This window comes from Leuciscus leuciscus (assembly GCF_965113295.1).
Source record: "Leuciscus leuciscus genome assembly, chromosome: 3".
NCBI lineage: Eukaryota > Metazoa > Chordata > Actinopteri > Cypriniformes > Leuciscidae > Leuciscus > Leuciscus leuciscus.
Window position 1 is genome coordinate 61,964,289 of NC_138727.1, and position 27,479 is coordinate 61,991,767.

The 27,479-nt window shown below is 43.4% G+C and overlaps 1 protein-coding gene across 1 annotated transcript in view; it reads left to right on the top strand.

Annotated features, from left to right (window-relative positions):
• The window catches only part of LOC309493640 (uncharacterized protein), a 544,011-nt gene extending 518,467 nt beyond the window's left edge, over nucleotides 1-25,544 (top strand). Inside the window, exons 8-20 of the mRNA XM_082162808.1 lie at nucleotides 6,016-6,078; nucleotides 8,960-8,991; nucleotides 9,230-9,301; nucleotides 9,452-9,644; nucleotides 13,297-13,416; nucleotides 19,791-19,972; nucleotides 20,082-20,243; nucleotides 20,319-20,525; nucleotides 20,603-20,835; nucleotides 20,919-20,985; nucleotides 21,068-21,159; nucleotides 22,031-22,181; nucleotides 24,898-25,544. Coding sequence (XP_082018934.1) covers nucleotides 6,016-6,078; nucleotides 8,960-8,991; nucleotides 9,230-9,301; nucleotides 9,452-9,644; nucleotides 13,297-13,416; nucleotides 19,791-19,972; nucleotides 20,082-20,243; nucleotides 20,319-20,525; nucleotides 20,603-20,835; nucleotides 20,919-20,985; nucleotides 21,068-21,159; nucleotides 22,031-22,181; nucleotides 24,898-25,062 — 1,739 coding nt within the window. The 3' untranslated portion in view covers nucleotides 25,063-25,544. The remainder of the gene's footprint in view (nucleotides 1-6,015; nucleotides 6,079-8,959; nucleotides 8,992-9,229; nucleotides 9,302-9,451; nucleotides 9,645-13,296; nucleotides 13,417-19,790; nucleotides 19,973-20,081; nucleotides 20,244-20,318; nucleotides 20,526-20,602; nucleotides 20,836-20,918; nucleotides 20,986-21,067; nucleotides 21,160-22,030; nucleotides 22,182-24,897) is intronic.
• Nucleotides 25,545-27,479: the final 1,935 nt, after the last annotated feature.

Genomic DNA, 27,479 nt, shown 5'->3' on the forward strand with positions numbered 1-27,479 from the left:
CCAAATACAGCCTCTGTTGTCAGAATCACTCCGGCTACATATTCAAATAGACAACTAGATACAGGAGTCTCCCTGTTCCAATCGCAACCATCATCTCAGAGTGTAACAGCCAACTTAGCTGAAGCAATTGCAAGCTCATTAAGTCTAAATCGTCTGCCTGTTCCTGAACCAACCATGTTTGCTGGTGATCCTTTGAAATTTGTTGACTTTTGGATGTCGTTCACAATTCTAATTGACAGGAAACCTATCTCTGCTAGTGAAAAAATGCTCTATTTGAAAGGCTACCTCTCAGGAGAGGCACGGAAGGCTGTGGAAGGATTCTTTTACCGGAGCTCTGAGGATGCATATGAAGGTGCTTGGGCAGTTTTAAAGGACAGGTACGGAAATCCATTCATTGTGCAGAAAGCGTTTCGAGATAAGCTGATGAAATGGCCTAAGATTAGTCCTAATGATTCTCTAGCACTTAGAGATTTTGCTGACTTTTTAAAGAGCTGTGAAGAAGCTATGCCCCATGTCAAAGGATTGGCCATTTTAAATGATTGTGAGGAAAATCGTAAGCTTTTGGAAAAATTACCAGACTGGATTGTTCGCAAATGGAGCCGAATCGTAGTAGAGCAGCTTGATGCATCTGGAGAATATCCAATCTTTGAACACTTTACTAAGTTTGTGCTGAAGGAAGCCCGTATAGCCTGTAATCCCATCACTTCTTCCTTTTTGAGCTCCAGCTCAGTAGATGAAAAGTTCCCCAAGAGGGCAAAGGCCCTCAGTACAAGTGCCCAAACAAAATATCATGCATTTAAGTCAGAAAGTTTGTCTCCCTTCAAGCCAAAGCTGCCATGCCCTGTCTGTAAGGATGAGCTGCACGGCATTGTTAAGTGCCCAGTCTTTGCTGCCAAGTCTATGGGAGATAAAAGGTTGTTCATACATCAAAATTATCTATGTTTTGGATGTTTGCGTAAGGGACATATAACTAAAGATTGTAAAACGCGGCATGTCTGTGGAGTGTGTAGCTGGCGCCATCCAACCTGTCTGCATGAAGAGAGAGAGGAGAGATCCGGTGAAATAAAGAGAAGTTTCACTTCTGATTCCACAGAAGGACAAGCAAATCAGCAAGTCCGCAAAGTCTTGTCCCATGCAGTAACTCAGAATTCTTCTGCTACCTCAAGTATTGTTCCGGTTTTCTTGTCATCTATGAAAGAACCCCAGAAGGAAATTCTTACCTATGCGCTTCTTGACACACAGAGTGATTCATCTTTTGTCTTGGAAGATCTTGTCAGAGAGTTGGATGTAGTTTCTCAACCATTACAGTTGAAGCTTAGCACAATGACCGCTGTAGACACAGTTATAGCCAGTCAAAGTGTGTGTGGTTTGCTAGTTCGAAGCTTTCATTCTGAAAATCACATACAGTTACGGCAAGCATACACACGTGACTTTATTCCTGTTGATAAGTCTTGTATACCAACCAGAACCACAGCATTGCAGTGGCCTCATCTCAAACATCTTGTAAATAACTTGCCATCTCTTCAGGACTGTGCAGTGGGACTGTTGATCGGCTGTGATTGTCCTTCAGCTTTAGCTCCCCTTGAGGTCATCACTGGTGGGGAGAATGAACCATTCGCACAGAAGACCGAGCTGGGATGGAGTATCATAGGAGCAGCTAATCCCCACTTGGATAGGCAGGGAAGTCAAAGATTCGTACATAGGGTTGCAGTGAGAGAGATGCCAGTTCCATCGGCCGCAGACATCTTGAAGGTTCTGGAGTCTGACTTCAACGAGAGGAATTCTGAGGGTAAATGTGTCTCTCAAGACGATGTGCGCTTCATACAGATTCTTAGTGAAAACATTCAGCAGAAAGAGGACGGTCATTTGGAGATGCCTCTCCCATTTAAAGGCCAAAATCCCCCATCATTACCTAACAATAAGAAGCTGGCAATAATTCGCTTGCAGCACTTAAAGAGGAAGTTCAAAGCCAATCAACAGTTTTATGGTCATTACAAGGCATTCATGGAGGATGTGATCAACAAAGGTGACGCAGAGCCAGCCCCAGAGGTATCTGTCGGAGATGTTGTTTGGTACATACCTCACCACGGTGTGTACCATCCGAAGAAGCCTGGCAAATTGAGAGTTGTCTTTGATTGTTCAGCTAAATTTTGTTGCATCTCATTGAACGATACTTTGCTGACAGGCCCCGATATGATTAATTCCTTGGTGGGAGTTCTCTGTCGTTTCAGAAAGGAGAAGGTGGCCATCATCTGCGATATTGAAAGGATGTTCCATCAGTTCTTCGTTAGACCTGACAATCGCAGTTATTTGAGGTTTCTATGGTGGGAGCATGGAGACCTTGATCATGAGCCTAAGGAATACCAGATGGCAGTCCATCTCTTCGGTGCTGCTTCCTCTCCAGGGTGCGCTAACTTTGGCCTGAAATATCTTGCACAGCAATACAAAGCACTTTATCCCTCTGCAGCGGCATTTGTTGAAAATAGTTTCTACGTTGATGATGGGCTAGTGAGTGTTCCCACAGTTAAGGAGGCCTGTGAACTGATAGTTGAAGCACAAGAGTTGTGTAAAAGAGGAGGCCTACGACTCCACAAATTCAATTCGAATGAAAGTGAGGCTCTTCATTGTGTTGAGGCATCCGAAAGAGTGTCAAGGGTCAAACAGCTTGACCTCAATCCTGATTCAGCCTCAATAGAATATGCACTGGGTATTCAGTGGCTAATTGAAAGTGAACATAACATAAACTTGATTATGTTTAACATAACTTGATAATTTAACATAAACTTGAAAGACAAGCCAGACACACGCCGTGGCATTCTATCAGTCATAGCTTCCTTGTATGATCCTCTGGGTTTTGTGGCTCCATTCGTTCTAAGTGGAAAGTGCATTTTGCAGGAACTATGTCGTCGGAGTATTGGATGGGATGATCTGCTTCCTGAGGACTTGCTCCCACGGTGGGAGGAATGGAAGGCTGGTCTTCGAGGCCTTAAAATAGTCTGGATCCCAAGATGTTATCACCCACAAGACTTTGGCAAGATTGTGAGCGTAGAATTGCACCACTTTGCAGACGCAAGCAGTGTAGGCTATGGTGCATGTTCTTACCTTCGATGTAAGGATGTCAGGAACAAAGTTCACTGCAGTTTCGTCATGGCAAAGGCTAGGGTTGCACCATCAAAGATTACAAGCATTCCCCGTTTGGAACTGTCAGCTGCTGTGGTCGCAGCCAGAATGAGCGTTTTGCTGAAATCAGAGCTGAATATGAAGATTGATGAAGAATTCTTCTGGACAGATTCTCAAGTCACTCTAGCATATATCAACAACGAGGCACGGAGATTTCATATCTTTGTGGCGAATCGTGTTCAGCTGATACGAGAGTACACAATTCCGAGCCAGTGGTTTTATGTTGATACAAAGGAAAACCCAGCTGATCACGCCTCTAGGGGGCTCCGTGCATCAGACATTTTATCAACAACCTGGCTATCAGGTCCTGAATTTTTGTGGAAGGAAGAGGTCCATCCAGAACCTACTTCATCACTCGACCTTTTGGTTGGTGACCCAGAGGTTAAAACCATTCAGGCATTTGCAATAAGAGTGACCGATTGCACGAACATGCTTGATCGCCTGTCTAGGTTATCCTCTTGGACAACACTCCTGAAGGTAGTGGCGAGAATTAAGAGACTAGTGTCTGGACGAAAGTGTCAAACTGATGTTGTGACTGTTAAAGAGCGAGAGAGTGCTGCCAAAGCAGTGATAAAGCTTGCCCAACAGCAAGCATTCAGTCAAGAGATAAAGGCACTTGAAACAAGGGAAAGTCTTCCATGTTCTAGTCCCCTTTTTAGTTTTGATCCCATTCTTAAAGAGGGCATACTTTGTGTTGGTGGAAGATTGAAACATTCATCACTTAGTGAAGAATTTAGGCACCCGCGCATTCTACCCAAAGACAGCCATATCACCCAGCTTGTATTGTCGCACTATCATGCACAGGTATGCCATCAAGGTCGAAGTCAAACTCAAATGGAGCTTAGAGCAAATGGATTCTGGATCATCAGTGGTAGCAAGTTGGTTGCGAAACTGATACACAAGTGTGTTCAGTGCAGGAAGCTGAGGCGTCCGGTAGAAGAGCAGCGTATGGCTGAGCTTCCTAAAGAGCGTGTTGAAGCATCTGCCCCATTTACATACTGTGGAATGGACTGCTTTGGACCATTTGTCATTAAAAGGTATAGGAAGGAGTACAAAAGGTACGGCTTGATATTTACCTGTTTCTATTCCCGAGCTGTCCACATTGAAATGTTAGAAGATCTATCCACTGACTCCTTTATCAATGCCTTACGGTGTCTCATCAGCCTAAGAGGAGTAGTGCGCCAACTGTACAGTGACCAAGGCAGGAATTTCATAGGAGCTAGTAATGAATTGAAAGAAGCACTTAAACAGTGTGACAACCAGGCTTTGGAAATGTTTCTGGCTGAGCATCAGTGTGAGTTTGTCTTCAATGCCCCGTCAGCAAGCCATGCTGGTGGAGTTTGGGAGCGCCAGATACGCACTGTTCGAAGTGTGTTGGATGCTACTTTGGCTCAAAGTTTAGGTAGGCTTGATGATCCCTCCCTTAGGACACTCTTTTACGAGGCCATGGCCATCGTTAATAGCCGCCCACTGACCGTAGATGGAATAAATGATTCCAACTCTCTTGAACCTTTAACGCCTAATCATCTAATCCTAATGAAGTCAAAAATTGCTCTTCCACCTCCTGGGAAATTTGAGAGTGAGGATGTATACTGTACAAAGCGATGGCGCCGAGTTCAATATTTGATCGAGCAGTTCTGGAGTCGATGGAAGAGAGAATACCTCCAGAACATTTCCACACGACAGAAGTGGCACGTGGCCCGGCGCAATTTCAAAGTGAATGATGTGGTCATTGTAAAGGAAGATATCCTCCCAAGAAACCAGTGGCAGTTGGGGCGTGTAGTGGAAACCTTTATGGATAGTGATGGCTTAGTGCGAAGAGTCAAAATACGAGTTGGAGAACAGAAATCAGGAAAGCATCAGTTTCCATCTAAACCTTCTGTTATAGAGAGGCCTATTCAAAAGTTGGTGCTGCTTTTTGAAAGTGAATAGTCAAAGTATACGTCCACATACATACATGCACAGACAAACATACAAACATGCATAACCCATCATATTAACATAACTCTATGCTTATTTGCACAATTGTCCAATATTGGGATGGTAAGTGGTCTATAAGATCTTAAGAATCATGTATGATTTTTTTTGGTGTTGCAATTATCATGACATGATTGGTGGGAGTGTAAAGGACCACTTTGGAGTTTTAATGTATGCTGTTGATTAAATGAAATATGGGTTGGGTTATTGGTAAAATATCTTTTATTCAATTTATTCAAATAATTCTATATTTTGTATCCGCTTTAATGTTCTTTGTATGTGATTGACCGGAAATCCTGTGCACCTGTGATGTTGAAATTTGTCCCTTTGGTGGCACCGTAGTTTGCACAATAGAAGATGAGCTTTTAAAGGGTAGCTGGTGGGTGTGAATGGTACGCAGCTGTGTTTGAGCATACATGTGGATTTTATCTGAGATTTTGTTTATTTTTATGAACTTGAACTCGACGCCCGTTTCATGACGGAAGAAAGGACTATCGTATATTGTTTTGCATTCCTTGGTGAGCGCAGCGAGGTACGATATGTTTCGTTCATATAATTCAGAAAATTGTTTGCACATATGTATGGTTTATTTTGCTGTGTAATTAATGTTTGTCACCTTGAATGTTTGTTCATGTAATGATGTTTGTAGCCGTGAAAACAAGTGTGTGAAATGTTTGTTGTATGTATGTTTTTAATACAGTTTTCACGGTGCTAAGGTGATGATGGATTGAAAGTTGAACGTCATGCTGGTTTGGCGAACTAAATAAAGAAACACCTTATGCATCAGTCGAGACTCTCTTTTTGGATCCAAGGGCTGCTACAATCATGAATTAAACCCAATGTTTATTTGTGCTTCAGACACATCAGAGAGGAGGTCACGTAAACCAACCACAACAGCTTCAGATCACATGACTAATAACGGTAAGATGCCATTAGCCTTTTGATATTATTTTTAAGATCATCATCTGATTGTAAAATTATATATAATGATTTGTTGGTTGTTTGCAGTCTAGAAGACTGTATTTAACAAGTGTTGCTGGTCACACATACAGTGCTATATTTCCACACACTCTTGACATCAGTGAAGCGCTAATAACAGCTGTGTAACAACATACAAAACATACCTAGCAAAACATAGCTGACATGATTTACATTAGACTAAACAGCCCATACTGTCACTATAACAGAGACTCAAGGATCAGTACTGCTGTGCCATAAAGAGACTTTGGGATATTAAATCTCTCATTTATGCCCTGATTTAGTGTCTGTCGTGTCTCGCGTGACTGGGGAACATCTGAACATCACCTGCCATAGCTTTTTCCGCTATTTTCATCTTCCGGGTTTAAAATCTTCATCGTGTCAGAGCACTATAGTACTTTGATGACTCATCGGTGTCTCATAATTATTCATGTGACTGAGTTTTCTTATCCAATGAGAAGACACTTGCTCTTAATTATTCATGACACCACGTGGAACTTTCCAATGACAGACATGTCAAACTGTGATATTGCATAGTAGATGAGAGAGGCAATGATGGGACGTGCGTGGTGTCACATGGTCAGCTCACAGTATGAGTGCACACCCTGATAACAGATCTTTCTTATAAGAACATTCTCCAAACATACAACTGACTTCAGCCACAGCCTTAGATGAAATAAAAGACATTAAATCTGTGAAGATCTCAGCAGAGGAGGATTAAACAACTCCACAAACAACATTACCAGCTTCACTTATTACTAACCAGACTGACTTTATTTCTGTCAGACGTCTACAGAAGCTCTTATTGAGAATTAACAGAGATTTAGATGTTGATGTTTTATTATTTTGTTTGACATTGATATTTTAAATTATAATAGACCTCAGATTACACAGTTTGATATCCAACAGTGTCATAATCATTTATAATGGATCTGAATTGCAAAATAAGACACAAACATTTGAACTACTGTGTCATTTAGACACAAAGAGACATCAAGAATCAGCTTATGAATCTCAACAATGGTGACGATCGAAACCTTCATGCTGCAGTGCATGCTGGGTATCTAGTCTTTGTGTAGTCTGGCTATCACCAGACCAAGCTCAATCTTTTAAGATTGAACATTAGTCTGGTGAGTCTGCTCTGTGTTTTCTCCTGCACAAGAGGCGTGATCAGCGGGCATAGTTCAAATGACTCTGAACGCAATTGGATAGTCCTTCAACCAATCAGACCAACGATCCGGGTGACGTACTTTGCTTCTCTATCGTCATTGTGTTAAACCCCCCAATAGCGTGCCAGGTGGATAAGGCAGTTTGTGATTGGTTCCAATGCAATGCATGCTGCAATAAATGAACAGTGTTGATCCTAGATATAGTTTTTCTGCGATCGTGACGACCGCAACATGAGGCGTCTCCCGCTAGTTTGTGATCTGTAAACCCTCGCTTCCAAATTAATCTTGTTACCCACCATTTTTATTTCATAATCTTTTATCCCTCCATGGCAAATTTCAGTCCCACTTGAATGCTCCTCGACTGGTCATTTCTGGTCTTCTCCTCACATGGTCACATGGTTGATTTTCCAATATTGTACTTTTGTGTTGGATCAATATTTCACAAATTGAATATTTCTTTCATTTTGACTCCTACTTATCTGTTAATAAGTGATAAGTGACAGGCAGCGAGCATATGACAGATTGCGTGCAGAGTATTGCTGCGCTACATTACTGCCGTTCTCGACAACGCACCAAAAGTGGGGATTTAGTACGTACTCACATGAAGAACAAATGAAGAGTTCAGATGCAAAAGCCTCTAAATGCCATTTGAAATTTTCTTATAGAATGATCATTTTTTATCAAGCTTGTATATTTAAGTTCAGTAATTTCACTTAAATGATCATTAATAGATCATCTTCATTGCCATTTAAGTGAAATTATTGATTTTAAGTATACGAGCTTGATAAAAATGATCATTCTATAAGAAAATTTCAAATGGCATTTAGAGGCTTTTGCATCTGAACTCTTCCAATATAGACACAGAGTGAGAGGTTTAAGACTCAAACTTTCTTTGATACAAAAACACCTTGTGCGAGTTGTTGTATTTAATGTTGATAATGAGCAAGAATGCAATTGTTCCCAAATATCCACACGGTGGCAAACGTGACATTGATTATCATACAACAGGTCAACAAATAAAATGTGTATTTTAAACACAGTACTATCAGTACTTACTCTATTTTGCAACGAAATAATAGTTCCAACGAAAGAGAAAAGCGGAACTACAGCACACACCCGTGTTTCGTAAACAATTCTGCAGCTTTGAAAAGAATTGTGAGTCAATCATTCAATGATTCATTTATAAATACAGCTAGTTGCTTTGTTACTGAATGTAAGAATGACTCAATGACTCGCTCATTGAGAAGACAGTGACTTACAGTATTGGTTTTAGTTTAATATTTCAAAGTATCACTTCGTTTTTCCGTCATTGCATATTGCTCTATTGAACATTTTTCATTGAAAACATTTTTTATTTCATAAAGTTATTCATAAAGGTAAAAAAAAAAAAACCCACTGAGAAATAAATTTAGGGGGCAAATATTGTCCCTTAATGGAAAAGGTATGACTGAAGTCTAAGTGGAAGAGAGGGGGTACGCAGAAGGAGGTACACCACTCTAACAAGTTGGAACCACGTCTCTCACCATTAGTCCACAACTGCTGAAATCTTGCTGAATCCACAATCTTGCTGAAATTGCTGCTTAGTAAAATAGTTATTTTTCAAAGTTTTGCAGTTTATTATATTACTGTCTTCATGCTGATTTCTGTCATTGCAGGTATAAATATAACGCCGCTGGAAGGATGCAACGTAAGTTGAGTTTCTGAAATTGAAGTTGTAGAGACTCCTATCAATAATAGTCCAAACTGAAGCAGTGCAATAACATGCGCATTTTAGATATGTGTGTAATCTGAAATATGAATGTGCTTTTCTAATAATTGCTGATGGTTTATGGGGGCATTCAGTCCATAAGCTGTGAATACTCTGCATACAAAAGCCAATTGAAAGAATGAGTTTGTGGACTCTGTCTTCTCAATTTTGATTTCAGAGTCAGACTGAAAAGCTTCAAAATCTTCTAGAGCAGATCGAGAACATTACAGATCAAGAGCTTCCTTTGACTGTAAGTCTTCAAGAGAATTTTTTTTTTTAAATAATCAAATCAAATGTAATTGTCAGTTACATGATTGTCATCGCAGGTCTGATTAATTGGCTTTCTTAATATTTACATTTACAGTATTTTTTTTCTTTTTTTTTCTGATCAATAAATTAGACTCCAGTGACCGATGTTTTGAATATGGTGCTCAACGCTTCAGGAGAGATTTCAGAGTCTTCATCATCAGTCAGCCCAGCTGAACTAGCCTCCAACGGAAACCGTATGTTAAAAGCCAACGAGAAACTCATCTCTACATTGGTGAAGCCGACAGACACAAATGACAGTGTCAGTTTTACTCTTGCTGCTGTTGGTGAGTGGAGAAACTGTTATTATTGATGATAAAACTGAGCTTATATATGACATCAGGGAGTTTATATAGTCTAGAGCAGGGGTTCTCAACTCTGGACCACGAGATCCACTTTCCTGGAGTTTAGCTCCAACCCTAATCAAACACACCTGAACAAGCTAATCAATGTCTTCATGATTACTACAACGTTACAGGCACACAGCAAAATCCCCAGTGCTAAATCAACACTGCTCAGAGTACATATTGTCCCAATCTAAAGATTAGGCTTGTTTGAGATGCGACTTGCCTCGCCTGAAATGTATGCGAGAGTAGGCGGCTGCAGTGAGAGGAGGAGTGAAAAAAGAGCAGGCAAGCCGGACAGTTCTCTCTTCCCGCAGTGGATCGGACACCTGTGAGATCAAAGATGGATATCGCGGGATTCACGCTCTTGCACAGTGTTGCTAATAAACTGGATGGAATTTAAGTTCTGTTGCTTTTATATGAAAATAAATATAATGAACAAGACACCCATAAGTAGCCTACTTATTTAATTCCATTCCAAATACATGTTTATCAAGCTTTTTTTTCTTTAATACAGACATATGTGTTTTTATTATTTATTTATTTTTTATAAAAATTACATTGCATAACCCATAGAGATCGCACTGTCAGATAGTTTGGGAATATTCACACATAACGTATAAAACATGATATCAGAGTTTTAAAATCAAACATTTTAAAAGAGAACAATACATCACGGTTGTTTAAACCAATGATCATTAAGCTGTGTCGTCAGTAAGTCGTTTCCCATCATGCTTTTGATCAGCGCAGTCAGTGGAGAGCAACTGCGCTCGACTGCAGAATCCGACACGTGCGCCTTGCGGTCGCGAGAGTTTTTTGACATACGTCAGCATGACATCAGAGCAAGGCGGACCGCACTCGGACACATTTCTAACCGGCATGCATCTGGCGCTGATCACCGGTGATCGATTCTGCGCAGATTTTGCTCATCTCAAACAAGCCTAGTGTTAACGGTGTTAAAGTTAATGAGATAATTAAGTGATTAATTAAGAGATGATTGAGCATTAGTGATGAACACCCGCTTCAGCCACAGCCTTAGGGTCTGTTTACACGACACCGTTTTCAACTAAAAACGTAAAACTTTTTATAAGTTTTGGCCGTTCGTTTCCACAACAACAAAGAGTCAGTTTGGGTGCCTGAAAATGCAAAGTTTTGAAAACTCAAAGGAAACACTTCTGAGTTTTAAGCGTATCATTGTCGTGTAAACGTAGGGGAGACCAGGGACAGTTGCAACACTTTTTGCATTTCTCTCAGTTACTCAGAGACTATTGGGACTAGATCAACCAAATTTGTATATATTAAACTTGCATCTGTCTGCTAATTACCCATACCATATAAAGATGATTATATACAGGTCCTTCTCAATAAATTAGCATATTGTGATAAAGTTCATTATTTTCCCTAATGTAATGATAAAAATTAAACTTTCATATATTTTAGATTCATTGCACACCAACTGAAATATTTCAGGTCTTTTATTGTTTTAATACTGATGATTTTGGCATACAGCTCATGAAAACCCAAAATTCCTGTCTCAATAAATTAGCATATTTCATCCGACCAATAAAAGAAAAGTGTTTTTAATACAAAAAAAAGTCAACCTTCAAATAATTATGTTCAGTTATGCACTCAATACTTGGTCGGGAATCCTTTTTGCAGAAATGACTGCTTCAATGTGGCGTGGCATGGCCGTAATCAGCCTGTGGCACTGCTGAGGTGTTATGGAGGCCCAGGATGCTTCGATAGAGGCCTTAAGCTCATCCAGAGTGTTGGGTCTTGCGTCTCTCAACTTTCTCTTCACAATATCCCACAGATCCTCTATGGGGTTCAGGTCAGAAGAGTTGGCAGGCCAATTGAGCACAGTAATACCATGGTCAGTAAACCATTTACCAGTGGTTTTGGCACTGTGAGCAGGTGCCAGGTCATGCTGAAGAATGAAATCTTCATCTCCATAAAGCTTTTCAGCAAATGGAAGCATGGAGTGCTCCAAAATCTCCTGATAGCTAGCTGCATTGACCCTGCCCTTGATAAAACACAGTGGACCAACACCAGCAGCTGACATGGCACCCCAGACCATCACTGACTGTGGGTACTTGACACTGGACTTCAGGCATTTTGGCATTTCCTTCTCCCCAGTCTTCCTCCAGACTCTGGCACCTTGATTTCCGAATGACATGCAAAATTTGAGCAACCACTGAGCAACAGTCCAGTGCTGCTTCTCTGTAGCCCAGGTCAGGCGCTTCTGCCACTGTTTCTGGTTCAAAAGTGGCTTGACCTTGGGAATGCGGCACCTGTAGCCCATTTCCTGCACACGCCTGTGCACGGTGGCTCTGGATGTTTCTACTCCAGACTCAGTCCACTGCTTCCGCAGGTCCCCCAAGGTCTGGAATCGGTCCTTCTCCACAATCTTCCTCATGGTCCGGTCACCTCTTCTCGTTGTGCAGCGTTTTTCGCCACACTTTTTCCTTCCCACAGACTTCCCACTGAGGTGCCTTGATACAGCACTCTGGGAACAGCCTATTCGTTCAGAAATTTCTTTCTGTGTCTTACCCTCTTGCTTGAGGGTGTCAATGATGGCCTTCTGGTCAGCAGTCTTACCCATGATTGCGGTTTTGAGTAATGAACCAGGCTGGGAGTTTTTAAAAGCCTCAGGAATCTTTTGCAGGTGTTTAGAGTTAATTAGTAAATTCAGATGATTAGGTTAATAGCTCCTTTAGAGAACCTTTTCATGATATGCTAATTTATTGAGACAGGAATTTTGGGTTTTCATGAGCTGTATGCCAAAATCATCAGTATTAAAACAATAAAAGACCTGAAATATTTCAGTTGGTGTGCAATGAATCTAAAATATATGAAAGTTTAATTTTTATCATTACATTATGGAAAATAATTAACTTTATCACAATATGCTACTTTATTGAGAAGGACCTGTATGACATATCGTTCACAGTATTTATTTAAATGGAAGAAGCCAGATGTTGCAACTGACCCCAACCCAGGGGACAGTTGCAACACAACCATGAGATGATTGCAACATGTTAAAAATACCTTAAATTTCACTGATTAACTTTAGCTTTTTGTCTCACTGAGCATATAGAATTCTGAAAATATTAACTGTTTTAGGCCTACTATAATATTATAGTATTATTATACTATTATTCATATGTTGAATATGTCTACTGTCTTCTTGTTGGGGGAAGGGTCTAACTGTGCATGTGCAGTATGAGTGTCATCAATCTAGCTTGTTTCTGATTGGAGAAAAATTACATGTTGCAACCATCCCCTGTTGCAACACTCCCCGGTCTCCACTACCCTAAGATGAATCAACTAAAGATAAAAGAAGACATTACATCTCTCAAGATCTCTGCTAAAGAGGATTAAACAACTCCACAAACAGCATTACCAGCTTGACTTAAATTAACTCTGTGGATTTTGCTGTGTACAAAGTTAACTGATTAGTTCAAACTAGTAATTAGATGAAATAGTTATTTTATTTTAGTCTTTTTATTGTTTAGTTTTTTGCACATTTGTGCAGATTGAATCAACTTTAATAAAAACAAAAAAACAAAACATAACTGCTTATTTTCTAAATCAGAGGTTGAAATCTTCATGGTTGGACCCAGTGTCACCTTAGATAAAATCCCTCGACTTGACACGACGAATTCTTCTGTGGACATCGATCTCATTGGGATCGCCAAGAACAACAATGAAACAAGTATGTGAGATGTGTTTTAATACAACATTTTAAATAAAACATTTTTAGAAGATATATCACTAAACCACATTTAACTAAAGGTTCTCTTACGAGAGGTCTCTCGTACTGCGTAAGATATCTTACGCTAGGGGAAAATCCTTTTTCCGCGAGATATTGAAGCCAAAAATTATCCTTAATTTTGTAATAATGCAAAACGCGTTGCGGCAGCATGCAGACATAGGCGAGGCAGCTCGCGCGCCTATTGGCTGCTCTGCGGCAACTGCAGCAGCCTATCGAGCGAGGCCTGGCATGACGCCAGACCCAATCAGGGCACTTCGCGCCCGCTGCGTCACGTCCCGCCGAAATGGGCGTGGTCTAGGCCTATAAATACCGCTCGCAGGCAGCTATTATCTGATTTTTCATCCTTCAAGCGAAGCACACGCATCGCTGGAGCTGGAGAAGAAGCCGCGCCGTCTGAGAGAGAGCACCTTCAGCGGGACAAGTCACTGAAGTCGCTGGCCGCGCCGCCTTCCTGCCTTCCTGCTGCGCTTTCCGGCGCTTATATCCTTTCTGTTTACACTGTACTCTATTTGTGTGTGTGTGTCGCCGCCGCGACACACATTCTAAAAGAGCTAGCGTCTTTTTAAAGATGCCTTCCTGCGGCTCATGCAGAGCCACACTCAGCGACGGGGACCGCCACGTGGTTTGCGTTTCCTGCCTGGGTGAGGAACATGCAGTTCTCGCGCTCGCTGACGGCGGCTGCCCTCACTGCGAGCTGATGGCAATGGCGACTCTGAGGACTCGCCTAGCCTTCTTCACCGAGACTGCTCCCCCGCCCGCCGCGGCGTCGCGCCGTAAAAAGCGCCGTGCCCAGCGGGCCCCGGAACCCTCCCTCAGCCGCCAAAGCTCGCCGGTTCGCCCGCTTGCTTCCCCGGCTTCGTCAGCCTCGCCTCCTGACGGACAGCGGCCGCCGTCTGCCGCCGCTTCCGTTGACATCGTGGATGAGGAAGCCCTGCTGGGAGAGGATGATTCCTGCTCTATCCTGGCGTCAGGCAGTGAGGATTGGGCGGGCTCTGAGGACCCCACGCCCCCTGCCCGCACGTCGTCAGGCAAGAGAGCGTCCATCGAGACGGAGCTCATGCGAGTACTCGCACAGGCCGCGGCGAGCCTCGGCCTCGAGTGGTCTTCACCTGAGCAGCCCGCTCACAACCGGCTGGATGGATTTTTCCTGCCTGGGGAGCGCGCTTCCCCCTATTCGGCTAGAGTGCGTCCTGCTGTTTCTTTGGCATTCTCCGCTGTTGACGATGCCAAGAACAAAGGATACCTTTCGGCCCACTTATGCCCGCCCTCCGCTGGACGTCGTGCTAAGCCGGCCCTACCCTCTAAAGCTTGCCGCACGACGTCAAGCCTGCTCCGCCGCGCTTTCTCCGCCGCCGGGCAAGCTGCGTCAGCGCTGCACACCATGGCAACGCTTCAGATCTTCCAGGCCGATCTCCTCCGTAAGCTGGATGAGGAAGGACCTGACGCGATCTGCGTGCCGGACTTAAGGAGTGCCACGGACCTCGCTCTCCGTGCTACTAAGTCTGCAGCGCAAGCCATTGGACGGAATATGGCCTCTCTCACCGTGACTGAGAGACATCTTTGGCTGACGCTCTCGGAAATGGCCGAGTCTGAGCGCACCGCGTTCCTCGACGCCCCGCTTTCCGCCACAGGCCTCTTTGGATCCTCCGTCAAGGATTTCGCGGAGAGATTCGCAGAGGTACAAAAAGCGTCACAGGCTATGAAGCACTTCCTCCCGAAGCGCTCCAGCTCTGCAGCAGGCCGTGCGAAACCGTCTGCTCAGAGCTCACAGCCACAGCCACCGTCCACTGCCTCCACTTCACAGCGCCGCCAGGCCCAAAGCGCGAGACCGCGCTCCCGCTCATCCGGTCGCCGCCCCGCCGTACGTGGCCCGCGACCTAGGACTGCGGTGAAGCCCGAGGCCCCGAAGTCGTCCTAGCACAGCTAGGAAAACGACGGTGTTTAAGTCCCGCTGCGGCCAGACTCACACCAAAGCTATTCGCTCATCCAGTTCCAGCAAATGTGACTGTTCCAGTGTTTTCTGCAGCCAACAAGTCGGTTCTGTCACCCGCTTGCCTGCACACAAATGCCGTTTTCACGGCTACCCAGATAAATCCCCAAAAGAGTGTATTTTCTGGTGTCTCGGCCACGGCCGATGGTGTTTCATGTGTAGTAAGAATGCCCACTGCCCAGTGCCCATCCCTACACACAAGCACAGCCTGTCACACAGGGCTCGCGCACATAAAACCGACTCAGATCGGTTGCGCTTCAAACATGGTGAATGTGCCCACTACCCAGTGCCCATTAACACCGCGTTATGCATGTCTCACGGTTTCTGTAAAAACGAAACCAACGTGCACTCGCTTCACGCAAGCGAACGATGCTTTCGGTGTGATAAATGTGCCCGCGGTCCCGCGCCCACATCCACACATAGACATGACAGTTCCCACGGGAACCGCCCAGCCCTCCCCCTCGCGGTTGACCACCGCAGAGGAGTCGAGCGCGGGCAATCTGCCCGCTGTTATCAGCGCGCCCCATGCCTCAAATGTCACGAGTGCGATGCTTGTGTTGCAGCACGCCGAAGCTTCTCCATCGCTGAGCGAGCGGAGCGCGCTTCGTATTCAACCCCTAGCTATCCATGCAGACGCATGGGCAGAGCTGCCCGGGGTTTCGAAGTGGGTGCTGAACATTATAAGAAGAGGCTATTCGCTGCAGTTTCGCCGACGCCCTCGCCGCAATGTGGCGCGCGTCGAGACCACGGTAAAAACAGAAGTAGCACATTTACTTCGAGCCGAAGTGGCGAAACTATTGAGCAAAGGGGCCATAGAGCCTCTCTCTCAAGTTCAGAGCGAAGGAGGGCTATACAGCAGATACTTCCTGGTACCGAAAAAAGACGGGGGTCTCAGACCCATACTAGATCTAAGGCAACTGAACAAAGTGCTTGTGAAGCGACAGTTCAGGATGCTCACGACCAGACAAATCCTTGTGCAGATTCGCCAAGGAGATTGGTTTGTGTCAATAGATCTGAAAGACGCGTATTTTCAAATACAGATAGCGTCACGTCACAGGCGATATTTGAGATTCGCCTTCGAGGGCCAGGCATATCAGTACACAGTCCTGCCGTTCGGTTTGTCCCTGGCACCCCGTACATTTACGAAGTGCATGGATCGCACCCCTCAGACCCCTGAGGGGGTCGCACCCGCTCGCACCCCTCAGAATGAGAGGCATGCGAGTGCTGAACTATTTGGACGATTGGCTGATTCTAGCGCAATCTCGCGCAGTGCTCATAGAACACACGACCATTTTACTCGATCACCTCGAGGATTTGGGTCTCAGTGTCAATTGGGCGAAGAGCTCTCTGTCACCCAGTCAGAAGATATCTTTCCTGGGCACAGAATTGGACTCGCTGTCCATGATAGCGCGACTATCACCACAGTGCGCGGTAGACATTCAACGCACAGCGAACTCGTTTCGCTGCGGCGCGTCTGTCCCGCTCAAGAAATTTCAGAAGATGCTAGGTCTCATGGCCTCAGCATCGTCAGTGCTCCAGCTGGGCCTGCTCCGCATGCGCCCGCTGCAGTTTTGGCTGAAAGCGCGAGTCCCACGCAGAGCGTGGGCATCCGGTTCGCTTCGCCTCAAGGTCAATCAGAAGTGCGTCACAGCTCTGAAACCTTGGAGAGCGAACGACTAGTACCAATCAGGTGTAAGCCTGGGGACTTCCTCGAGGGTGAAAGTGGTGTCCACGGACGCGTCCACCTCGGGATGGGGAGCGCTGCTCGAGGGCAGATAAACTGCCTCGAAATGCTGGCAGTAGACAACGCGCTGACGCGTTTTTGTCCCCAAATAAAAGGACGCCACGTCTTGGTCCGTTCGGACAACATGTCTGTGGTGTCCTACATAAATCGCCAGGGCGGCCTCAGGTCCAAGAACCTGTACAGGCTGGCAGAACGCCTCCTGGTATGGGCTCAGTGCAACCTGCGCTCGCTCAGAGCAGCGCACGTGCCAGGGCTCCTGAATATAGTACCGGACAGACTGTCCAGGAACAATGTTCCGGCAGGCGAGTGGTCTCTACACCCACAGACAGTCCAACTGCTGTGGAAGAAATTCGGCAGAGCGGAAGTAGACCTGTTTGCGTCTCAAGAAAACGCTCACTGTCAGGAATTTTTCTCCAAGAGCAGGAGCGCGCTGGCCCATGTGTGGCCCCGCCGCCCGCTCTATGCTTTTCCCCCCGTCTCTCTCCTGCCTCAGGTGATAGAACGGATCAGGGAAGAAGGATGCTCAGTACTGCTGGTGGCACCGCTCTGGAAAAACCAACCTTGGTTCCCAGTCGTGATGCAGTTAGCAAGTACTGCCCCGTGGCCAGTACCAGTGAGGAGAGACCTCCTCTCACAGGCCCACGGTTCGATCTGGCATCCTCACCCGGAACTATGGTCCCTTCATGTCTGGGCCATCAACGGGTACATGTTGGACTCCCTAAAGGAGTATTAAACACGATCACGCAGGCTAGAGCTCCGTCTACGAGACGACTCTATTCCTCGAAATGGTCAGTGTTTTCGGGCTGGTGCACAGCCCGTGGTGTGTCACCCACAGACTGTGGTGTGACGGAGGTGCTTTCCTTCCTGCAAGAGCTGTTGGATGAGGGCAGGGCCCCCTCCACGCTCAAAGTTTATGTGGCGGCTATAGCAGCGTTCTCAGAAACAACGCTTGGTCAGTCAATAGGAAGGAACGATTTAGTCATCCGCTTCCTTAGAGGGGCTAAGAGACTGAATCCTCCCAGACCTCCCTCAGTCCCCATATGGGACCTTTCTACGGTTCTGGAAGCCATGAAAGGTGCGCCATTTGAGCCCTTACAGTCAATCGATTTGAAACACCTGTCTTTCAAGACGGTGTTTTTGCTGGCTCTCGCTTCAGTGAAGCGCATAGGGGATCTACACGCGCTCTCTGTGAGCGCGGCGTGCATGGAGTTTGGGCCTAATGACTCAAAAGTTATACTCAAACCTAAGCACGGTTATGTTCCAAAATCCCTCAACACACCGTTTAGGGCGCAGGTTATCTCCCTGTCAGCCCTACCGGTCCCTGATGAGGAAAGAGACGCGAGCCTCCTTTGCCCAGTCAGGGCATTACGAGCTTATGTGTCTCGCTCGTCTGGTTTCAGACAGACGGAGCAGCTCTTTGTTTTGTTTAGCGGACGTTCTAAGGGACTAGCCGCGTCGAAACAGAGCCTATCCAGATGGATAGTTGATGCTATAGCGCTGGCATACGCCTCCAAGGGCATGCAGTGCCCGTTGGGTGTCAGAGCGCACTCCACGAGAGGCATGGCCTCTTCGTGGGCCTGGTCAAGTGGGATTGCCTTGCAAGATATTTGTATGGCGGCAGGCTGGGCCTCCCCGTCTACATTTATAAGGTTTTATAACCTAGAGGTTCCCGCCCTGCAGGCCAGGCTGCTGTCGGTCTAAGTTTACCAGTATTATCTGACCTGATGCGATCAGCTCAGAATGCTGCGTCTACTGAGCACAGCTCAATGTTCGACAGTAAAAAGTAACAGCACGAGATGTGCCTGGGCAAACTGTGTAAGACCCACATTCCCCCATCAGTTCAGGCCGCACCCCGCCCTGTCTGTATGATGAAATTCGCGTCTCAGCGACGCTGCCATATGTGGAAGAGTGCGGCTTCGCCCCTCCCTCCTCCCGGACTCCCTGTGAGTTCCCTGAGTGATTGTGCACTATATGTACCCCGGGCTTTCGCCCTTGGGTCTTTGGTGTCAGATCTCAGCATGCACGGCGTTTTGCATTGGGTCCCCTAGCGTAAGATATCTTACGCAGTACGAGAGACCTCTCGTAAGAGAACGTACTCGGTTACTAACGTAACCTCGGTTCTCTCTAGAAGAGGGAACGAGTACTGCGTATCTTGCCGTGCATGCACACACTCTGGTTGCTTCGATGATGAAAAACCAGATAATAGCTGCCTGCGAGCGGTATTTATAGGCCTAGACCACGCCCATTTCGGCGGGACGTGACGCAGCGGGCGCGAAGTGCCCTGATTGGGTCTGGCGTCACGCCAGGCCTCGCTCGATAGGCTGCTGCAGTTGCCGCAGAGCAGCCAATAGGCGCGCGAGCTGCCTCGCCTATGTCTGCATGCTGCCGCAACGCGTTTTGCATTATTACAAAATTAAGGATAATTTTTGGCTTCAATATCTCGCGGAAAAAGGATTTTCCCCTAGCGTAAGATATCTTACGCAGTACTCGTTCCCTCTTCTAGAGAGAACCGAGGTTACGTTAGTAACCGAGTACGTTTTAATGTGTTGAATACAAGTTTCTTCTGTTTCTGTCACACAGGATCAGCTTCTGTGGTTTTCATGAGTTATAACACAATGGAGAATTTACTGAAGCCAGACTTCTTCAACACATCAACTGACACGATTAAAACCATGATGTCCACTGTGATCTCAGTTACTCTTCCCAAAACCACCAACAGTAAACTCACCAAACCAGTCAACTTCACCTTCAAACACATCAGAGTGAGAGACTGAAATGTGTTTTTGTCCAACCTGAGAACTGATGAACATCTGAAAACATCTAATATTCAGTGTTATACTATTTTCTGCATGTTCTTTCTTCTTTTTGCAGGAGTTTGACCCCGGCAGTTCTCTGTCCTGTGTGTACTGGAGCATCAGCGAGTGGATTGTAGATGGTTGTTCTGTTTTAGAGACCAACAGCAGCTACACTGTGTGTTCCTGTGTTCATCTGTCCACATTCGCTCTCATCATGCAAACCAGCCGCCCATCAGAGGTACGAGAACATTTATAGTGAGCATTGAAGAACAGCACAGATTTGGCACTCATGTACTCTGACATGTTTCCTCAGAGCGACTCAAAGCTGGACGTGTTGAATTTGGTGTGTGTGATCGTGGGGCTGGTGTTCTTCAGTTTGGCCCTGTTGACCTTTGCCCTTTGTCAGTGGAGTCCTGGAGTGAATAATGTGGCTCGAATCAACCTCTGCGTGAGTCTTCTGTTGGCTCACCTTCTGTTCCTGCTCACACAACAGTTCCTGAGCCTGATACGCCGTCATCAGGTGAGAATGATGAAGGAGCCCTACAGTTCAGCACAGTCTCACTGAGAATCATCATAACCGTCTCTCATGATCTCCAGGTGTTGTGTGCCGTGATATCAGGTGTGCTGCACTTCCTCTTTCTCTCCGGCTTTGTGTGGATGTTCATTGAAGCTGTGCTGCTCTTCATCTGTGTGAAGAACCTATCACAGATCAGCTCCAAAAGGAGGGGGGTGCTTAGGAGTGGATTCCTGTGTGTGATTGGATATACGGTTGCTCTGGTTGTGGTGGCCGTGTCTGCTGGGGTGAATCCTAAAGGCTACGGAAGTGAAAAGTGAGTTTAGTTTGAACGACTCAGAGATCAACACCTTCATCCTTCATGTTTGTTCATTTAATTATTTTTCTTCCTCTAAACAGGTGCTGGATTAAAATGGATAAAGGCTTTATCTGGAGTTTTCAGGGACCTGTTTGCGTCATACTAGCAGTAAGCACATTTCTCATCATGACTTTGTATTAAAAGGAAAAGTGATTAAAGATTAATTACTGTTGTTTCTCTTACTGTGCAGTTAAACATGATTCTCTTCATCTACATCATCATCAGTCTGACCTCCACCTTGAAAAATCTGAACGCTGAAGTTTCACATATGAAACGAACCAAGTAACAAACAATATGATTTGAACACTCCATGAAATGTGTATATTGTTATATGCTTCATATTTCTAGACACCTTTAACCTTATTTTGATTATTCTCAGGTTAGGTAAAGTCAAATGTGTCCTAAATCATAAGCATCTGAATTTTCATACTCACAATCCTCTGGTCAGAAGACTTCTTCATGGTCTGTTCAGCTCACTTTTTTTAGAAATCAAAGACTTTTGGCAGGCGAGAGTAGCAAAAGAGTTTCTTAGTTTCAATTAAATATAGTTGTATTTTCTACAGGTTAATTAGTTTACATATAAAGTACTAATATATAAAAAAACAAGACAAAACAACATCAAGAGTAAATCGTTTACAAGCGTTGCAACACCGGAGAGGCCATTAAGAATCAGCGTCTGCCTTCATCTTCTCCTTTCAGCCTTTTATGGACAATTTATCCAATCCTGGACTTGTCTTTATAAAGCCTTTCGCCTCTTAGTCCTCCTTCTTCAGACTTTTCTTCTTTGTTGCATTCTGCGCTTCGTCCGCAACACATCCAACGGTAATGCTTGCATTTATCTTCTTTCTTTAGCAAAGCTCTTTCTAATACATGTTTTGTTCCTCTCTGTGCTTTTTAATTAATGCTTAAAACATTAAGTGTGGTATGTTTTTCTTTATAAACCACTTTCTTAAAAAAATATTTTACAATAACAATTGCAGAGGTTTTCTTCATAAACCACTTTCATAATAAACAAGTTTCAAGTGTGGTTGATTACAATACAGAAGTGTTCTACAGACAAAAAGGCATACTTATAACACGACAATTGCAGATTTTCCACAACAATATAATCAATAAATATATATATATATTAACTCTCCATCTTTCTCTGCAGGAATATGACATTTAAAACACTGGCTCAGTTTGTGGTTCTTGGTTGCTCCTGGATTCTGGGTTTCTGGAAGGAGCTGGAGATCCCCTTCCTGATCTTGAACTCCCAGCAGGGAACCTTCATGTTCCTGGTCTATTGTGTCTTCAATAATCAGGTCAGACATCAGTACAGGCAGTCTACCAGAAAATCATCTCTCACCTACTTTATATTAAAGGGTTAGTTCCCAAAAATGAAAATTAGCCATGATTTACTCACCCTCAAGTCATCCTAGGTGTATTTGACATTCTCCTTTCAGACGAATACAATCAGAGATATATTTAAAAATGTCCTGGCTCTTCCAAGCTTTATAATGGCAGTGAATGGCCGTTTCTGTTGATAATCCATCCATGATAAAAGTGCTCCACACGGCTCTGGGGGGTTAACTGTACGTACACTCCGCCGCCGACTTGAGCTGCAAAGAAGCTCTGGCCGCCCTGTCAAGGACGCTTGTCAAAAAGTACGTGGAAGCTTGTTGACGCTTTGGCCGCTCTGACGTAGCAGCATTCTATGTTCGATCATGGGAGAAGAGAAGTGTCACACCATGAAATGTAAACAGAAAAAACAATTGACGCGCTCGTGTTGTTTGAAGACGGTGAAGGTGAGTGCACGCGGCCGGGGCTCTCTCTCTCTCTCTCTCTCTCTCTCTCTCTCTGCTCGTTCTTATATATGCCCTGTCAAGTGCGCCCTGTTAAACTGACAGGACTTAAAAACACAGGCAAACTTTCACTCTATGATGGTTAAACTGTGCAATTAATCCGTGAATCACATGTGTCAAGGGCCGGGGAGCAGCTGGCCCGTATGTTTAATGAATCACGGATCAACTATGATAGCCTACCTATTCTTGACATCGCACATCCTGACTATCGTGGATTCGTACATCGCAATATCTATGCTTAAACGATACATAGTGCAGCCCTACTGGCAAGACAGAGACAAATTTGAGTATCTATCAGTACTAGTTAAAAATATTATAAATCATCAAATATCACAGCTATTTTATCCCATGCCTCATTCTTTTGTAACTGGTCCCTATATGCAAACAATGTCATATCATAAATGATAGGAAACCCAGCAACGGCGATGATCAGCTTCTCCATTTTCTCTGAACTAATGTTTTGGTAGGAATGAAAGTTTACATCGTATGTTTCTCCGGAATCAGCCAGCGCGAAGGACGTCTATATTTTGATTGGTTGCTGGCGTTTTGCCGCTGCTTGCCACTGAACCGCATCATAGCTCATTACCATAAAGTTGAGCTACTTTCAACTTTCTGATTGATGCTCTGGTCGCTCAAAACACGGCGCCGTTGGATTTGACGCTCCTTGCAGCTGAGAGAAGCCAGTTTCCATTGAAAATGAATGACTTTCGGTAACTTTGGAAGCTCAAGTCGGCGGCGGTGTGTGTACATACAGTAATAAAGGCCTTCTGAAGTGAAGCGACATGTTTGTGAGAGAAAAATATATTTACTAAAACAACTAGCTTCCGGCAGACTGCACCAGAAGAGTAACCAGTGACGCATGTATGACGTAGATGTAGGAGTGGCGTAAGCTTTGACGCCTCTCGCAGTTCAAACAAACAGGGCTGGGCAACAAACTCAACCTCCTCTCATATTTTCTCTCAAAAATGTGTCTTTTTAAACTAATTTGTGACTGGTGTTTTGTTTTGCTCTATCTCCGTGTTCATCATTACGTTGTGCGTCAGGTCAAGGGTCACTCTTTCACCGAAACGGCCATTCACTGCCATTATAAAGCTTGGAAGAGCCAGGACATTTTTTAAAATAACTCTGATTGTATTCGTCTGAAAGAAGAATGTCATATACACCTAGGATGTCTTCATGGTAAATCATGTATGACTTCATGGTAAATTATGTAAATCAAACTTTGAGTAAATCATGGGCTAATTTTCATTTTGGGGTGAACTAACCCTTTAACCCTTTAGAACCGGCTGTGTTGGTTCCGACACATACCAGCAAGCTGTATTCATTTGATCGTAACTCTTCAACCTTTTGCACTATCAAAACCATTCAAATTGCCCCTGACAGTAGACAACATACGCTTTTCGGCAATATACGGCTTATTACGGTAATTTCATGCTTTCCGTCTGCAAATGACAGCAGCGCGGGAAGGAAGGATTTGAACAGAGAGACACGAAGCGTGGCAGGTTAGAGTGTTTTGGATTGTATAAAATAATAAAAGAAACAAACAAATACATGGCGAAAGAAGTGTTAGACAGCAGAAGAGGGGATTGGGATGATTTTTAATGAAACTTGGGAAGCGGATGGCCGTTACTCTTTCATGTAGTGAGTGCATGTGTATGTGTGCGTGTGCGTGCCTATGAATGCGTGCATTTGTATGTGTGCGTGTATGAAAAAAAAGTGTCCTTAATGAAAACTGTGCCACCCAATGTCACAAAAAAGACTTGTATATATGTATTATAGTTCATTTTTCAACTTTAAAGTGTTAGTTTCTTTCGTTCATGATTTTTTTTCTAAATAAAAATCAGTAAATTTATTCTCGTTTTTTTTATTTTTGTCTATATAAATTCTTTTTACAAACTCACCACACAATAATGGTCAATAACTGTAATTTGTTGAAAGCTAATCTTTTTCTGAAAAAGATGACACTTTAAGATAGCACATTGTTTCAGAATTGTACAATCAAAAAAATCTAAATATGTGAAAAACACCTATTTTAGCTTCAGGTTCTAAAGGGTTAAGTTCATTTTTCATTTCTCATCTTCTAAAATTTAATTCTTGAAAATAACCTGGACATGTTCTGTGTTTTTGGTTTTTTTAACCAGAGTTTAAAACTATTTCTCTTCTCATTCTTGTCCAGGTCAGGCAGCAGTACAGGAAGTTCTTCAGATGTCTTTGCTGTGGACTCAAATTAACACCATCAAGAAACACTGAAGACACAAGCATCCATATTCAGCAAAGGAAGTGCCATTCTTATGAAAGTGATTCTGTCATGACCGTCTCAGTTACAAATTTCACTAGTTAACCTGCTATATATTTACAGCGGTCAATACACTTATGCGAATCTATACAATCTAATTCCTTTAAGTGCAACATTTCTTTGGTAGAGGAACTACCATGATTTTTTAGAGGCTTGTATACTGGGTTACACTTTTATATACGCTAAAAAAATAAAATAAAGCAATTGTTTTTCAGCTTAAAGTGTTTTATTAAAGCAGTGTGATATCTGTAACATTTCAAATCTTATTTTCTTTTAAACAATCTATTCAAAACTCAAAACATATTCATAACTCATAATCTCACAATCCAAAAAGATCCCACAGATGTATCCCACAGAATTTGTGAATAAACAAGTTTAGTTTCACAATTAAAAACAATAACATAAATTACCTGTAATAAAACAGAAAAAGGTTCCATGTAATTTTGCATAAGAAATGAACCACAATATCAGTAGTTTGAATCATTTATTTTAAATAAATCTAGTATTTGTTCCAAATTTGTCCTCTATCTGACTTTGAGCTTTTGAGTTTCTCACCATATAACTTCTGCATCAAGTGTTGTTTTACATACTTAGAAGAGAGAGGATTCAAGCATCACTTTGAGCCATCACTATATTGGAAATGACTTTTAGTGGCATCACTAAATGGTCACATTAGACCATGCACAGTTAGACCCTCCCCCCACCAAGAAGACAGTAGACATATTCAACATCTGCTGCTGCATTTATTGAACAAAACTTGTTTTGGATTGAACGTATTTTTTTTTTTTCATGAGATGTAATTTTGTCATGCTGTCCTGACATCTTATATGAATTAATCAAAACTTACTTAGTTTGAATTATTGTTTTGTTGACTTCTAAGTGACATGGTTAGCATGTGTCAAAGTCAGTGTGTCTAGCAGGTGTATGATGTTCTGTCATGGCTGATAGGTTTGGGGACGGTTGCAACAAGTTATAAATTGCATATTTAATAAAAGTTTGTTGCATTGCAAATTGTTCAATTCTTCCTGTCTGACACTGAAATATGGAGAGATTGAATATCATCTGTAACACCTGCACACTGAATATATGTAGGCCTATGTTCTACACATAAACAAACAAAACTCAATAACTGTTATTTGATAAATATCACTAAATAAATAAATAAATAATACGCTACAATAATATTATTATAGAAATAAATAAAACTATAATATTATAGTAGGCCTAAAACAGTTAATATTTTCAGAATTCTATATGCTCATTGAGACAAAAAGCTAAAGTTAATTAGTGAAATCTAAGGTATTTTTAACATGTTGCAACCGTCCCATGGTTGTGTTTCAGCTGTCCCCTGGGTTGGGGTCAGTTGCAACATCTGGCTTCTTCCATTTAAATAAATACTGTGAAAGATATGTCATACCCAGAAAGCAACATTGTTTCGGCCCGGATCAGACGTCTAACTTCTGTAGACGTCTGACAGAAATAAAGTCAGTCTGGTTAGTAATAAGTGAAGCTGGTAATGCTGTTTGTGGAGTTGTTTAATCCTCCTCTGCTGAGATCTTCACAGATTTAATGTCTTCTTTTCTCTTCAGTTGATTTCATCTTAGACTGTGTCTGAAGTCAGTTGTAGTTCTTGTGTTTCTGCTCGTCTCTTTTTCTGTTCTCTTCTTTTCTTCAGTGATTCTGCTTGTTAACAGGCTTATTAAGGCTGAGATGACTCCATATTTAATATACACAGATTTTGTGGCTCAGATAAGGTCCAGTTCTGGTTTATTTCTTTGCTCTTGGCTGAGATGTGGCATTGCTATGGCCTGCTTGTGGCCCAGATCTGGCCAACAGGAGTGGGCCACCCAAGGGCCGTCATTCCACGCTGCATGTGGGCCAGATCCGGGCCGAAACAATGTTGCTATCTGGGTATGTAATCATCTTTAAATGGTATGGGTAATTAGCAGACAGATGCAAGTTTAATATATACAAATTTGGTTGGTCTAGTTCAAATAGTCTCTGAGTAACTGAGAGAAAAAAAGTGTTGCAACTGTCCCCGGTCTCCCCTACATATATGACATACAAATATGAGTGAATGTGTGCAAATTTGAAAAAATAAAATATTTGCAAAGAGTTTTAAATCTGACAGGGAAGAGCAGATGAAGTCTCTCCTCATCCGCTGTCACGTGAGGTGGAGGATGAAAAGTTTGCAGAACCGTAGGCCGTGCGTATCCTCATCTAGATGAGCTGTTAGTGATGACCCCGATTACCTGCTACTTGTGACTAATAAATTGTTCACACAAATCTCTTTTGAACACAGTTTGATCTTCTAATTTCATTCTTCAATGAAGGACAATTACAGTTTTAGACAAGACTACTAAACCCCACTGTGAGCATGTTTGTAGGCATGTTTTTTCCTTTTTTTTTTTTTAGACAAACACCACATGAAGACATAATTGAACAATACCAATGTAATATTG